The sequence below is a fragment of the Pelecanus crispus genome, chromosome 12 (assembly GCF_030463565.1).
Source record: "Pelecanus crispus isolate bPelCri1 chromosome 12, bPelCri1.pri, whole genome shotgun sequence".
In the NCBI taxonomy this organism is placed as follows: domain Eukaryota; kingdom Metazoa; phylum Chordata; class Aves; order Pelecaniformes; family Pelecanidae; genus Pelecanus; species Pelecanus crispus.
The window spans coordinates 318,268-332,545 of record NC_134654.1 but is presented as its reverse complement, the minus strand read 5'-3'; the positions used below and the strand labels follow the sequence as shown (position 1 = coordinate 332,545).

General features: G+C 42.4%; 3 protein-coding genes across 9 annotated transcripts in view; 2 read left to right on the top strand and 1 right to left on the bottom strand.

Moving 5' to 3' along the window:
* The first annotated feature begins 3,634 nt into the window (after positions 1 to 3,634).
* On the top strand, positions 3,635 to 12,006 carry MED31 (mediator complex subunit 31). 2 transcript variants are annotated; one of them, XM_075720298.1, is made up of 4 exons: positions 3,635 to 3,668; positions 9,019 to 9,099; positions 9,776 to 9,872; positions 10,620 to 12,006. In XM_075720298.1, the coding sequence occupies exons 1-4, from the start codon at positions 3,635 to 3,637 to the stop codon at positions 10,810 to 10,812; spliced, it is 405 nt and encodes a 134-aa protein (XP_075576413.1). In that variant the 3' UTR covers positions 10,813 to 12,006. The 2 variants fall into 2 exon arrangements, with proteins under 2 accessions (XP_075576413.1, XP_075576414.1); XM_075720299.1 differs by lacking the exon at positions 3,635 to 3,668 and adding an exon at positions 5,866 to 5,934 and having other exon boundaries at positions 9,022 to 9,099; positions 10,620 to 12,004.
* KIAA0753 (KIAA0753 ortholog) overlaps positions 10,851 to 14,278 on the top strand; it is a 22,847-nt gene continuing 19,419 nt past the window's right edge. For all 6 annotated transcript variants that reach the window (XM_075720297.1, XM_075720293.1, XM_075720296.1 and 3 more), the window contains exon 1: positions 10,851 to 10,885. The gene's annotated coding sequence lies outside the window, so the exon portion shown is untranslated. The remainder of the gene's footprint in view (positions 10,886 to 14,278) is intronic.
* The window catches only part of LOC104026150 (thioredoxin domain-containing protein 17), a 2,653-nt gene continuing 473 nt past the window's right edge, over positions 12,099 to 14,278 (bottom strand). The window contains exons 2-4 of the mRNA XM_075720300.1: positions 13,357 to 13,438; positions 12,986 to 13,061; positions 12,099 to 12,341 (exon numbers count right to left, since the gene is read on the bottom strand). Of these exons, the coding sequence (XP_075576415.1) occupies positions 12,273 to 12,341; positions 12,986 to 13,061; positions 13,357 to 13,438 (227 nt within the window). The 3' untranslated portion in view covers positions 12,099 to 12,272. The remainder of the gene's footprint in view (positions 12,342 to 12,985; positions 13,062 to 13,356; positions 13,439 to 14,278) is intronic.

Genomic DNA, 14,278 nt, shown 5'->3' with positions numbered 1-14,278 from the left:
TGGCCTGTTTGGCATTCAACAAAATAAGAGTTCCTTCAGGTCAGGCCCCATGTATCCCAGCTCACTGCAGAATTCTTTCCTTAGAGCACCTTAAAAAGGGCTTCAAATGGCAAGCAATACCTTTGTGAAGATGTTCCTCGTAGACCACTGTTCTCAGGTTCAATGCATATTGCTCCTGGCAAATGGCTGACCTCAAAATTCATCTGCCTTCCAGACTTCCTAAGACAAAATATTGATGTATTTTGAACCAAGTTATTATAGAAAAATATAAAATGCTTTCTGACACTTGAAGTTCAAGACTGAATTTATCTTTGCTTTCTAATGGTTGTCTGAAGCTAGAGGAGTACCATAGTCACATAAGTACACATTCCAGTGTCTGCAATAAGCCACAGTCTTTTAAGTCTTTTTACACCATTTCACCAAATTTACAGCTCCACTGAATGGTGTTTAACAGTCTTCAGATGAAGATTGTTCTACCATGACTGTTATAGGCTGGCTTTTGAAATGCACATTACTTGCCAGTTTCTTGACCTCAAAAAATAGAACTCAGTGAACAGTTAAGCCTTTAATTAAATATGTTCTGACAATTGTTTCAGTCACTGATAACTATGATCTTGTTTCTATTGAATTACAATTATAACATTGGAGTAAAAAAATTGCAGACTTTGTACTGGCTTGTTTTATTTATAACATAATGCATACCCTGCTCTCTGTTATTTAACCATATTTGAAGCAGGATACTCTCCAGCCTGCAGAATTTTGTCTTGCATTCTATGGGTAAAATCCTTTAAGATGTCATTATCCATGTCAATACAAGTTTGTGCTCTATTCTAAAGCAGATGGGTAGATGTATGAACAAAAGGGGATGTCCTGGGTTCCAAGCACTGGGTGTAAAATACTGTTCCACTTGATCAGTTTTCAATCACAAAGCCTTGCTGGATCTTCTTTTCTCTCTGGTGCAAATGCACTATACTGTGGTGTCATAGATAAACTCTTTGCAACATCTCACTTTCTCAGTGTCCACCTTCAAGATCTAATAGCACTTCAGACAAGGCTTTATTTTCTCCTGTGTCTAATGCACTCTTGGTGCCTTCATGTCCCAGAAAAGGCTCCATTTAATGGCTGTGCCTCTATGCCAGTTCTAATGATGTTATATTGTACTTGTTGCCATAAACCATTCCATTTTCTAAAAAATGTTATTGCCAGTGCTGTACTAATCAACATGACTAAAAATGCCAGAACCTAGCCTGTAGCTTCTAATACTCTCTGGAACCCATGAGAGTAAACTTTAAGCTGAAATAAGTGGAAGGCATAGCCAGCTAAAAATTATACTTTTGTCAGTTACACGTATCCACTGTGGAAAACACTACAGGTGACTGGGATAGACAACTTTAATTAAAAGATAATGGTTTCCACCCTTAAGCCCTCAGAAGCAACTCTGAATTAAGTCATAGACATGAACATGTGAGATCTTTGTCTACAGGAGATATTTTTTAATCAATTTTAAATGGAATTTCCCAGTCCTCCAAAGAACCAAGTGCATTTATAATATCTCCACTATTAAAGGAGAGACCTTTTTTTAGCAAGATGGAGGATACTTCATTTAATATTAAAAAAAAAGTCCAACTGTGTGGCAGTTGGAAAAAAAGGTTGAAATCTAGACATTGACATCAAGCAGACATTGACATCAAACAACTGATGACAGTAGAAATGTTATGTTATTTTGTGGACCTGGGAAGACCTTTAGGTATCCTGGTGTCTGTGGTTTTCCTAAATATAGCATTTAAAAAGTCATGGCACAAATTTGATTTTATTGTCACTTAGCTACTATCTGTAATTACTACTGCAGCCATGTATCATTTTTTGAAAGCAGTTTTCAATATTCAACAGGTTAATTTGCTCAAGGTAGAAAACATTATCTCATCTGTTTCTGTTTGTTAGATAATATATCTGTGTTTTATATATAAATCCACCATAATTTTGGCACACTCTGTCAAAATGTCTCAGAAAAAGATAAGGTTCCAGAAACAGTTTTCAGACAGACAACAGCAGCGATGGCAATCTAGTCCCTATAAAAGGAGAAACTGAGGCAGTGATGCTGTCCTGGTTTCACAACAATAAGGAAAATTCCTGGCTCACAGTCATATATGTTAACACTTATACCTTGAAACTTTGCCTCAACTGGTATTTAAAAGCAGAAAAAAATTCCAACTTTTCCTAGAGAATGTTCTTAGTTATTATGCTATGATCCGGACTTTCAATTTTGTTCCTGGTTTTGATGGCCAAGAATTGAGATGTTTGACTTAAGTATGGCAAACCTACATAGTAATTTATTCCTGTGACCAATCCTTTTTTAGGATTGTCTCCTCTGAAGTCAGTCTTGGGAGAGAAATCACATTCCAGAATAGCAATGCAGACACGTGGGATCTGTTTGATCTCTGCTTTTAGCCCAAAGTCTGTGTTTACTGGGGAGTGACTTGTTATGTTTTGATATAGTAATGGTAGTATTCCACAACCACTAAAACCTTCTCTAAAAAAAGCAACCCTATTTTATTAAGAAAAACTATGTATAAATCCTTTTTAGATGGTTTTTGTAACCCAATTCCCAGGGAAAAAAAAAATCATACTGCATAGGAAAAGATAGTATTATAGAAAATTGCTAACTAAGATGCTGAAAATAGTTCAACAAATGAAAATAGCAAATCCCTTAAAAAAAAAAAAAAGGAAAAGGGAAAAAAAAATCAGTCAGGTTTCAGGTAAGTCTGTATACAGGGTACTGTTGCATAAGTGCCTAATAATACAACTGTCATAGCAGTGAACCTAAGCTAGCCTGACAGTGCTAAACCATTGGGGCTTTTGTTTCAGCCAAGTTCTGAAAATTTAGTATGTAACATCAAGCGGAACTGTAACTCCTGGAGTAAATTTACAACCTCAGAAGCTGGGCTTCTCTCCAGGGTGCTGATGCAACAGTGCAGTTCTGCTCTGCGCTCTTGGAGCATTTGTTTATTAACTGGTTTTACTCTGATAGAATTTTTTTTAATGAATGAAGAATTAAGTGCAGAGGTTGACTGAAATCTACTTGGCTCATTGTAAAGTTGCTATGAAAAACAAAACAAAGTCCAAGCTCAAATCCCTGTCCAATATGCAGAGAGAAAAAAAAAAAAATCAAAACATAGTTTAGTATTTTAGGGTTGAGTCTCTCCATTTTCTTCTGCTCCAGAGGTGATCAACAACAGCTTGTCTAGTACAAAGTTAAAATGAATGTTCTGCAAATACAAACACAAGATCATCCTCTTTTTATCATTCCCAGCTCAAGCATTTATCTATCTGGGGAAAAAAACATGACTAGAACATTGACTCCAAAGCTACCTTCTAATGGAATTGGAACTGAATCGCTTATACAGTAAAAGCTGCCTTACATGACAGAACAAATCATTACTCCAACATTCATTTTCTTCAAAAGGTTGTTTACTCACATTCTACATCATTAAATCTGTGATGTCAGATCATGAACACTTCAGATCTGGAACACAAGGGCTGGTTGAGGAACCTGGAGGGTTGATGACTGACTAATGGCAGCAATGCCAAAAACATAAATGCAAAGATCCATGGCAAAAAATGAGCACTTCAAGCCATGCCACTGCCTCCCAGAAGAACAACGACAGAGCCAGCTAAGTAGAATGAAGAATTCTAGCCTTAAGATGCTCATTGAGGTTTTAAGGCAGACTGCTCTCTAGGTAAAGACCGCGTAGAGACAAACTGTCCTACAGTTCCACTGAGAGGGGGCTCTAACATGGGCTCAGCTGGAGTTTTAGACATTATAAAACCTCCACAGAAAGAAGCTGCAGAAAAACAGATTTCATAAGTTCTGCTGTGTATGGATTTACTTGGCTTATTTTCATTTCTGTTGGCGCATCCTAGCTCTAATAAAGTGATTTTTTTTTTTTAAATCACTTATATTGACTTCTAACTTTAAATATTTTGTACAGTTAGAAAAGCACTAACATTTTAATATAGATCATAAAGAGATCAAAATGTCTAATAATAATTTCTGCTGGATTTTTAAGTTCAGAGCACTTGTTTTATTTCAGTAAGCAATTTTGCGCTTATGATATGAGTACTTCTCAAGGCTTTTCCTCCAACCAGCTTTGCAATGTCTCAGTCCAAACTGATTCCACATTTGGAAAAGGCTTCTGCACCCATTTTGTAACAAGTCCATAATTTCTGGAAGATCGGTTACATTTAGTCTACTGATCTCCTCCAGAAATTCTGTTGCTATTGCTTTGGGGCCATACAGAGCTCTGAGAAATGCACTCCTAAAATGTCCTCCTTACTCCTCTACCAGAGGATAGGTCACACAGCTGGGTTATAATATCTGAATAATATTGACAAAATGCTAACATTTCCACCATATTACTGTTGGAAGGATTTTTTTTTTTCTTTTTTGGTTAGGAAACAGGCCTCTAAAAGGTAGTCTTAAGGATGTTATCTTTATGCCTACACTGGATCCCACTGGAACTAGCGTTGCATACGTAACTTTTTTTTTCCCAGATGGTGAAAGCTTGCGGTTTTTTGGAGACTGCTACGTAAAGGCGGTAAGTAAAGTATTCAGAGGTTCATTTGTTTTGCTTGCAGTTTTCAGAGGGAAGTGATTGATGTAAAACTGAACTTTAGTCTTTTAAAAGTACACTGGAGTTTGTACTTTGGTTTCCGAGTACTTTGATTTTTTACTTCTGCCACTTTAAAGTTTGAAATGAGCTGCAGCAGACCACGGGAGAGCAAAGCAACTTCAAAAGGGAGGAATTCTCCCAGTACTCTATTCAGTCTGGGTTTTTACTTGGATATCGCAATCCCTGAATATTCTTTCAAGCTACAGCTACTGTAGGCCCCGGTGCTTTAAGCCAGCTGGAGGTGCTGGACGGTGCCAGCCACACTGGGGGTCCAGTGCCCGTGCCTTGCCTCCGCGTCCGCGTGTAACGCTCGCCCTGAGCGGCGCACACTTCCCTCATCAAACCGATGGAACTCATCTTTTAGGACACCGACATTTTAAAATAATCGGCACTTGTCCGAGTGATATCAGTATCCAAAAAGCAGCGAGGAATCCTGTCACCACACGTCTGAGAACGATGGGTGAAAACTTTCACTAAGAACTCCCTTCACCACGGGAAAACTGCGGCGCAGGAGGAGCTGCAGCACCGGCTCGACCGCCCGGCCGCTCCCCGCGCTCCGCTGACCGCGTTCGTGGCTCCGCAGCCCGCTCCCGAGCGGCCTTGCCCGCTGCTGCGGCCGGAGCACGGCAAGCGCGGCCGGCCGGGAGCCGGCCCCCCCCGGGCTGCTCCCCGGGCTGCCCCCCCGGCTCCCCCCGGGCTGCCCCCCGGGCTGCCCCCCCGGCTCCCCCCGGGCTGCCCCCTGGCCTGCCCCCCGGGCTGCCCCCCCGGCTCCCCCCGGGCTGCCCCCCGGCCCCCCCCGGGCTGCCCGCCGGCTCCCCCCGGGCTGCCCCCCCGGCTGCCCCCCGGCATCCCCCCAGACTCCCCCCCGGGCTGCCCCCCCGGCTGCCCCCCGGCTTCCCCCCAGGCTGCCCCCCCGGCTCCCCCCCGGCTCCCCGAGCGCCTCTGCCCTCGGCTCCCCCCGGGCTGCCCCCCGGCTCCCCCCCGGCTGCCCCCGGCTCCCCCCAGCTCCCCGAGCGCCTCTGCCCCCGCCGCCCGAGGCCGCGCCGCGCTCCCGCCCCCCCGCCGGCCCCGCCCCGCCCCGCCCCGCGCTCCCGCCGGCCCCGCCCCGTGGGCGGAGGCACCGAGCGAGGCGCCGCGGCCCGGCCCGTTGCCGGGCAACCGCCGCCTTCCCAGCGTGCCTCAGCGCTGCTTTCCGCCGGGCTTCCGCCCGCCGCCATCTTGCGCCTGGGCGAGTCGCGCACCCGGCGGGCCGCCATGGAGACAGGTGAGGGTGGCCGCTGCCTGCCGGGCGCTCGGAGTGCTGGGGCCGGCGGGCCGGCGCGGCGAGGGGCGGGCAGGCCGAGCGCCTGCGGCCCGGGAGAGGCCGGCTGCGGTCCTGCCGCGCAGGAGCCGGGGCCGGCGTGGCGCGGCCCGGGCGGGCGGCAGGTGCTGGCCGGGTGCTGAGCCCGCGGCCTCGGGGAAGGGGGCTTGGGGCAAGCCCCTGCTGCCCCCGGGCCCTCCCGTTTCTGTGCTGCTCAGGCCGGCTCCGGCACCCCGCTTGCTCCGTTGCCGCCGCCCGTGGCACTCCTGGAAGAACCGGCGGCCGCCGTCCTCCCAGAGGCCGTGGGAGGGGAGGTGGCGAGATGGCGTCCGTGGCTGTAGAGCTGAATTACGCTTTCCCAAAACTCTTGAACGGTTTTTGCCACTGATGACACCCCGACCTAATTTTTAACATTTGCCCTTGATTCAGGAATCAGAACTGCAAAATCTAGGAGCACAAAGCCCTCAGTCGATCCCAGTCTGGCCTTCATCTTTATTTCTGTGGAAAGCATTGGTGTTCACAGTTCTCCACGAGCCCTGGGCTAACTGCTCTGGGTGGGTAGCTTTTCAGAAAAAGGAGGGTGCGTTCAGATGCAGCCTTTCCAGAAGCAGGTGTATCCCGGTGTTAAGGTCTGCCAGTGGCCACAGCTGCGCACTGGCAGTTGGCCTCAGTGCTGTGAATGGGTGGTCTCCGGTGGCAGCAGAGAACTGAGCCCGGCTTCCATCGATAAGGGTTTGCTGTGTGTTCGTGATGGTTAAGGCTTACGTGGCCGCCTCCTTATTGTTACCCGTGTTCTCAACTTGCGTTGTACTGCTCTTGTATTCTCTGTTCAAGTTTCTTATTTTTTTAAGGACATAGCCATTTCTCTGTAGGATGGAAATGCTCTGAGGTATGAGGTGGAGTCACTAGGAAATTAGAGACTTGTCGCTAAAATAAAAATTAGGTGATAGTAATTTGATAAAGTGTGTCACAAGTTTTATAAGTATTACATAAATAATTACTTCGACTTAAAGTATTTTATTTAGTCTTTGTTGATGCTACAAAACAGAACTAAAGGCAGTGTGGGCTATTTCAAACAGATTAGAAAATGACTGTTTAGTAGTTTGTAAAAAACAATTTTAAATGTAGAATCATCATTTACATGGATATTTTTTTTTTCCTTCCTGTCAGGATCCCCTAGAGCTTATGTTCTCAGTGGAATGTTTAATAGTTTTCAAAATTAATACCTGTATAGGTGATATGGTGAAAATAGGTGAGGGGAAAATGTGTAATAACCCACCTGGATCAAATAACATTGTTCAAAGAGAGATGTTTTTCTAGAATACAGTTACACTGACAAAGAAAAAAATTTAAAATTAAGATACTTTGATGGAGTAGTTCTAAAAATAAGAAAGTCAGTTGATTCTTTATTCCTCTTTTTTGGTATGGTAGCCCCCAGCTCGTATAGTCATGGGCATAAATGCAGAAATTAAGTGAATTTCTTATGACCACTGCTAAACAGGCAAAAACTGTCAGTACCCAGCTTTGATTTGGTATTAGGCTCAAGTAGGCTGTTCTTCTACATTTCACCTTTCAAGATGGGACTGTTTGGCAGAATTTCAGAATAGTTTGTGTTCAAAGGAACCTTTGGAGCCTAGTCCAACCTACTGCTCAAAGCAGGGTCAACTAGACTGGATAGCTCAGGACCTTTTCTAGTTAGGTCTTCAGTACCTCCAAGGATGGAGATTCCACAGCTTCTCTGGGCAACATGTCCCTATGATTAATAAGCTTCACAGTTTAAAAAAAAAAAAAAAAAGTCAGCTCCCCAGAAAACCCCAGACTCAAACTTACATTTAAAAGGAATTTCATGTACTGCGGTTTGTGCCCATTGCCTCTTGTCCTTTCTCTAGGCACCACTGCGAAGACTTTGATTCTGTCTTCATTCCCTCACATCACGTATTTATACACGTTGATAAGATCATCCCCAAGCCTCTTGTTCTCAAAGCTGAACAGTCCCAGCTCTCTCAGCCTCCCTTTGTATGTCAGGAGCTCTAGTCTCTTAATTATCTTTGTGTCCCTTTGCTGGACTTGCTCCTGTATATCCATGTCTTTCCTGTCCTGGGGAGCCCACAGTTGGATGCAGCACACCAGTGCTGAGTAGAGGGATCACCTCCCTTGACGTGCTGGCAGTGCTTTTCCTAAATGCAGCCCAGGATGCTGTTGAGCTGCTTTGCTGCAGCGGCTCGTTGCAGGTTGTATTCAACTTGTCTACCAGGACCTCAGGTCCTTTTCTGCAAAGCTGCTTTTCAGAAGGTTGGCCCCCAGCCTGTACTGTTGCATGGGGTTATTGCTCCCCAGATGCAGGACTTTGCATTTAAAGTTTGTTGAACTTCATGAGGTTCCTGTTGGCCCATTCCTCCAGCCTGTTGAGGTCCCTCTGAATGGCTGCACAACACTCCTGTGCTTCAGCCACTCCTCCCAGTTTTATGTAATCTACAAACTTGTGTGTGCAGTCTGTCACATCATCTAGGTTATTAATAAAGACATCAAACAGCACTGGATCCCGTATCAACCCCAGTGGTATACCACTAGTGATTAGTGTACACTGCGCTGTGAGAAGCAGTATTCTCACTAGTGTACTATATCAAGATATCTTTGTGGAAAAAAAACAAAAATGCTGCTTTGCACCACTTTTAAAAATACGTACAACTAGGATTTCAGTGGGCTGTTTGCAGTTCCCTGTTCTTACCTTCTTAACTTTCTCTGTGCAAATACTCCAGGCTTCTTGCTCTTCCCTTTTCCTTCACTCTAAACAAAGTGTCAGTGGACATTCCTCCATTCTTTGCGCTTGCTTGGCTGTAAAAAAGCCCCAGTCCAGTGTCTTAATTAATGGGGGCCAAACACTGATTTGTGTAATGAAGGCTTTGCTAAATAAATCCATATTTATTATGGGGAGTTACTGGGTTTTCTCCTGTTTAAACATGTTATCTCTATTTGTATGGCTCAAACTGAGAAAATTACTTTCAAATCTGTTTTGTGGGTCCAATTCTTACTGTTTTTCTCGTGTATCAGATGATACAGGAAATCGACTTCGGTTCCAGCTGGAGTTAGAGTTTGTTCAATGTCTGGCAAATCCAAATTACCTCAACTGTGAGTACTTGAAAGTAAATACCAGGATCCTGAGGAACAAATACAGTTTAATGGTGTTTATTATTACTGGTAATGTTGAACAGGGGGAGAGAGGGCTAAACGAAGACAAGGGAGTGGGTCTTTCACAGCATAAAGGTAGTCTGCAGATAATTTAATTTGTCTAGATTTCTACCAGGTGGGGTTTTTAAAATGCAAAATGTTTTATTGGTTGAAATGGGGTGGGAGGAAGCATCTGTCTGGTGGATAAAAAAATAAGAAGTTCAAGTCTGTAGTTAAAAAGTAATGTCAAGTTAACAGTATTCCTTTATCTGAAAACAGAAATCTATTAATGTTAATAATAGTTCTGAGGTACTATACTGAATTCCCTTGAATCCCCTGCCAATTTTGATGCTACAGTCAGAATTTCGTGTTTCAAAAACCTGTTTTCTTCTTTGCTGTTGTATGAAAGATACATGCTGTAAGGGAGATGAGACTAGTTTATTATGCCTAGTATGTTGACATAAAATATATTTTTCCCTGTGTGTTTTTATTTTGAATTCTCAAAATTTGATTGCAATGATAAAGTTTTGACTAAAGTGCCTCTTTGTATAGTTTTGTGAATACATATTCTTTGAGTTTGGCAGGTATTTTTCACGCATCCGTAACTGACAATTCCTTATTTGTCATTTTATTTCAGTTCTTGCACAAAGAGGCTACTTCAAAGACAAAGCTTTTGTAAATTATCTTAAATATTTGCTTTATTGGAAAGAACCTGAATATGCAAAGTACCTGAAGTAAGTGTTAAAATCACTTAGGTTTCTGCATTGTAATGATTTGATGTTTACCTTCTGTTATGTGCCGTACAGCAGCATGTCAGTATTTGATTTCTGCCTGCAGCCTTACCTTTGTCCTCCCCACTGTGTTTATATGCAACGTAAGTTTTTCTGTTTCCAACAGCCTAGATGTAGCAAGAATAGACAAAATTATAAAACTCGTCTTTCATGAGTCACACATGGAGTCTTCCTTTTGCAGCCTATATCTGCATTTTGTCTTTGTTTAAAAGAAAACTACTGAACATTATGGTAGAAAACTACTTCAGTTAGGCCCAGTAAGTACATTTTAAGAATGATTTTGCATTGTTGATGCTTACATGAAACAAAGGATGACTTTGCATTTTTGTGAGTGTGCAAAGTCCTTCAAATTTTGGGAGAACCGTTCTTGGTTATGTTCTTTAAATGACCTCTGGAGACAGATACTGTAGTTGTTACGTATTTGTTTTAGTAAAATCTAGCCATTAGAAAAGCTACTCTAAGCAAGCGTGTATATCCATTTCTAAACTGTTAAGGACTTCTTGTTTCCTAGCCTAATGCTGAAGTTATTAAGTTACAGTGTGTGGCATATGTACAGTCTTAAGTGGTTTGATACTTGAGTAAAGCACATACATAATAAAACTGAAATAATGAACTGCAGAATTACTGGAGACTCCAGTTTTAGTGTACCTTGTAAAAACTTGTATTCAAGTATGTTTATTTTTAATGCAGGTATCCTCAATGTTTGCATATGTTAGAGCTGCTCCAATATGAACATTTCCGCAAAGAACTGGTAAATGCTCAGTGTGCTAAATTTATTGATGAGCAACAGATTCTTCACTGGCAGCACTATTCACGGAAAAGAATGCGCCTCCAGCAAGCACTTGCAGAGCAGCAGCAACAAAACAACACCTCTGTAAAATGAAAAGCCCTTGAAGAGTGATGATAAGGTGTACTTTGTGTCAGTTGAAGTATTTACAAGAGGAATGAACCCTTTTGTAGGTTTGGCTCTGTGTGTGTGTGTACATTTAATTTTTAATTTATCAAGTGACTGGGGGTTTTTTTTAATCAACTTTTTTAAAGATACAAGACTGATAAACACGTACTTCTGCCATTTATTTTGTAGCATGGACAATTTTGTAAGAGCATTACTTCCTGTAGTTATTGATTCCTCTTGATTTTGAAAACAAACAGTTTTGAGGGCACTGACATTAAAGGATCTAACACAAAGCGTATCTCCTAAGTTTGCTCTTAGGAGGCATTTTCCCTCAACAATAATGTTGTGTCTCAAAGCGTGGCTAAGAACTCCCTCAGGTACTATTTTTTACAACTGCAGGATGAGCAAAGTTGAAGTGACGATATTGTACAAAACCTAAACTGTGGATCTTTGCCTTGAAACCAAGCTGAGCTATTACTTGTCATTTCTGTTTACCTGGTAATCATTGTTGCTGGGGGTCTTAGAGTTTTCCTTACAGCGTGTTTTAGAGAGAGAAATCAAAGTGTGATGAGACAAGGACTGTAGTGAGTGGAGCAGAGATAAGTAATAATAAACTCTGCAGATACTCAACAGAAGGAAATAGGCTGTAGCTGTATCTATTCCATTAAAAGTCGGCTTACTTTAATCTTCATTTTCTGCCAGTGAAATAGTGGCTGCTCTTAGGCTTCTCTGCAGTACGTGTAGTGAAAACAATTTGTGTTACAAAAAAAAGGTGTAAACACTTGCAGTGCATCAGAGAAGGATTTGATATTTATTCCTGTATAGTTTTTATTGTAAGAACACAGATCTTGGCAGCTGTCAGGGATTTAATTTTTGTATTTTAGATTGTATTTGTGCTGCGTTCATGTTACATTTCATATCCTTGTAGGAGCAGGTACTACAACTGTTAACCCTTAACATGTGATCAGTGAGACTAGGACTGTCGGCCTTCAGCGCATCATACTTAGACTGAGTAGATAAGCCATTAAACATCTCCGGTGCTGAAAATTTATCTTAACAGCTTCAGTAACTATCTAAAGTCAGATTTAGGAAGAATAACCAAGTTTTTCTGTTTCTCCTGCTCCCCACCCCCCTTATTCACTATTAAAGGTATAACTTAGCAGTTAAGTCTTACTCTTCAGTAATTGTAGGCTGCTCTCTGTTTATAAGATGACTTCAGCTCATTTGAAAAGAGACTGTTTGCAAACTCAAGTTTATTTGAACATGAAAGATACATTTTTGCTGCAGGATTTTAGTGGAATGTTTGGACCCAGAATTTAATTACATTTATCTTGACTAGTCTGCAGTAATTAACTATGGAAGTTTTAAGAAACGTTACGGATTCCTTGAAAGGACACTGCATGTAATTTGAGATTAACATCTTTGTAAATGATTGACTACTGGAGGATTTAGTCTTCAGTAAACAACATACGCACAAGCTCTGCTTTAAAACATTCTTCTTCAACCAGCTTCTGAGGCTGAAAGAGAAGTTAAGATATTTTAGGGGCAATTCAAAAACGTGCTCTAGGCTAGAGCCATTTGTGCATACCAACACTAGCCATATTCCAGCAATTGTTTTTCTAGTGGGGGTGGGGGAATGGTGGAGCAAGCAAGGTAACAATAACTGAAAAATCCCTGAGGGTTTTCTGGCCTTGGAAGAGGCATTTCTAAGACAGTAACTGCTAACTTAAATAATACACACAAGTTAAAACTTGAGCTGTAGTCTGAGTCAAGAGTATGCTGCACATAACCTTGTTTTACTCCTGTAACTCAGCATTTGGATTTTTTAAATTTGAGGAGCTGCAAGACAGGAAGCTAATGATATGTTGCTAAGATTTTTCTCTACCCCTCAACCACTACATGCTAAGCGTATGTATTTTCTTTACTATATGTTTATTATAGACAACATTGTACAGAAAGCATGGTGGTTCTGTCTTGAGGAACTGTTTGAACCAGAAAGACTGCATTGGTGGGAGCAGAACAGCTGTTCCGAATTGTCTGCTCTCTTTAAACAAGAGAGGGTATCAGAAAACATGCATAACTAACTCATTTACAGCCATAAGCTCCTGCCAGTTCCCCATTTGAAATCCTGTAGATCTAGAACATACAATAAATCACTTACTGTTCCATATTTAAGTAGTGTAGGCACTCCTGTTAGTTTCAGATTCTTCCTGAATTCATTGTTGGGATCCTTCCAGCTGTTCAGGAAGAAGGGGTTAAACACAGCTTGTAGAGGTGCAGTTTGAAGTTAGCCTGTTAAAATTCCTTCAAAAGGATGATTCAAAGGTCTTTGCCTTCCACCTCCCCCACCCACTTCTCAGAACAAGCATGCAAAGAATTCACATTAGGGATGGTGTAGACCTCAAAACCCCAAAAACCGCTTCATTCCTTGCAGAAAAGGACAGTTCAGTCAGTTGTTCCAACAGGTTAGTTAACCTCCAGTCCACGACTAGCAAAGTTATATCAGTTGTTGGCATTAAAACAGTTACTTACTAGGCTCTGTCTCCGACTAGGCAGTAGATGAATACAGACTCATCAGGCATGTTATGAAGTTCCTTCCTCACAACCGGTTCAGCTAGAGAGTAATTTTTAAAACCTATTAGTAGTTAATACTTTTACTGTGCTACAGAATCACACGGATCTTCTTTGACCAGCAAGGCTGCTAATTAATGTTTTTTCTGCTTCAGGTAGAGATCTGTATTTTGTTTCATCTGGTTATGCACTAGCTTTGCAAAGTTTACATGCTCAACGTTTAAGGGACTGGTCTTTGATTAAAGGCCAGTTTCTGCTTTAACAAGTAAGAAAAGTAATCGGTTTCCTCTCTGTATGAAAGCCCATCAGAACAGCAGTAAGCAGCTGTCATATGTACTCTGGCATATATTATCTAGAAAGTTCAGTGCGATGTTTTCTGAGGAACCGCCTTCATATTCTACTGGCAGACAGTGACTGGCTGGTCACTTCTGCCTGCTGACATACAAGCAGAGGTGAATTAACTGATCATACAGTTCACATCTAATTGTTTGTACTGGGCCTTTGTACCGGCCTTTGTACCAGCCTTTGCTGAACAATGTGTAATGTTACGTGCCATTCGGTGGAATGCGGCTAGCAAAATGGAGAGCAGCACGGACAGCTTGTTAGTGAGGCAGCAGCTTTAGCCAGCTCCGGGTCACAGCCCACGCTGCCAGTTCGGTCTGCGAGCTTGGTAAGGGCAGCTGGAGCCTGGCACCCAAACCTGGCCCGCTCCGCTCCCGATCCTCAGTAATGGAGGCGGGATGCTGTGAGGCATGGTGGTGGTGGGTTAATGGTTGGACTCAGGATCTTAGAGGGCCTCTCCAATCTTAATGATTCTATTTAGTTTTACTTTCATTAAAAAATAATCCAGCCACCAAGCCAGGAAACATGAAACTAATTATTA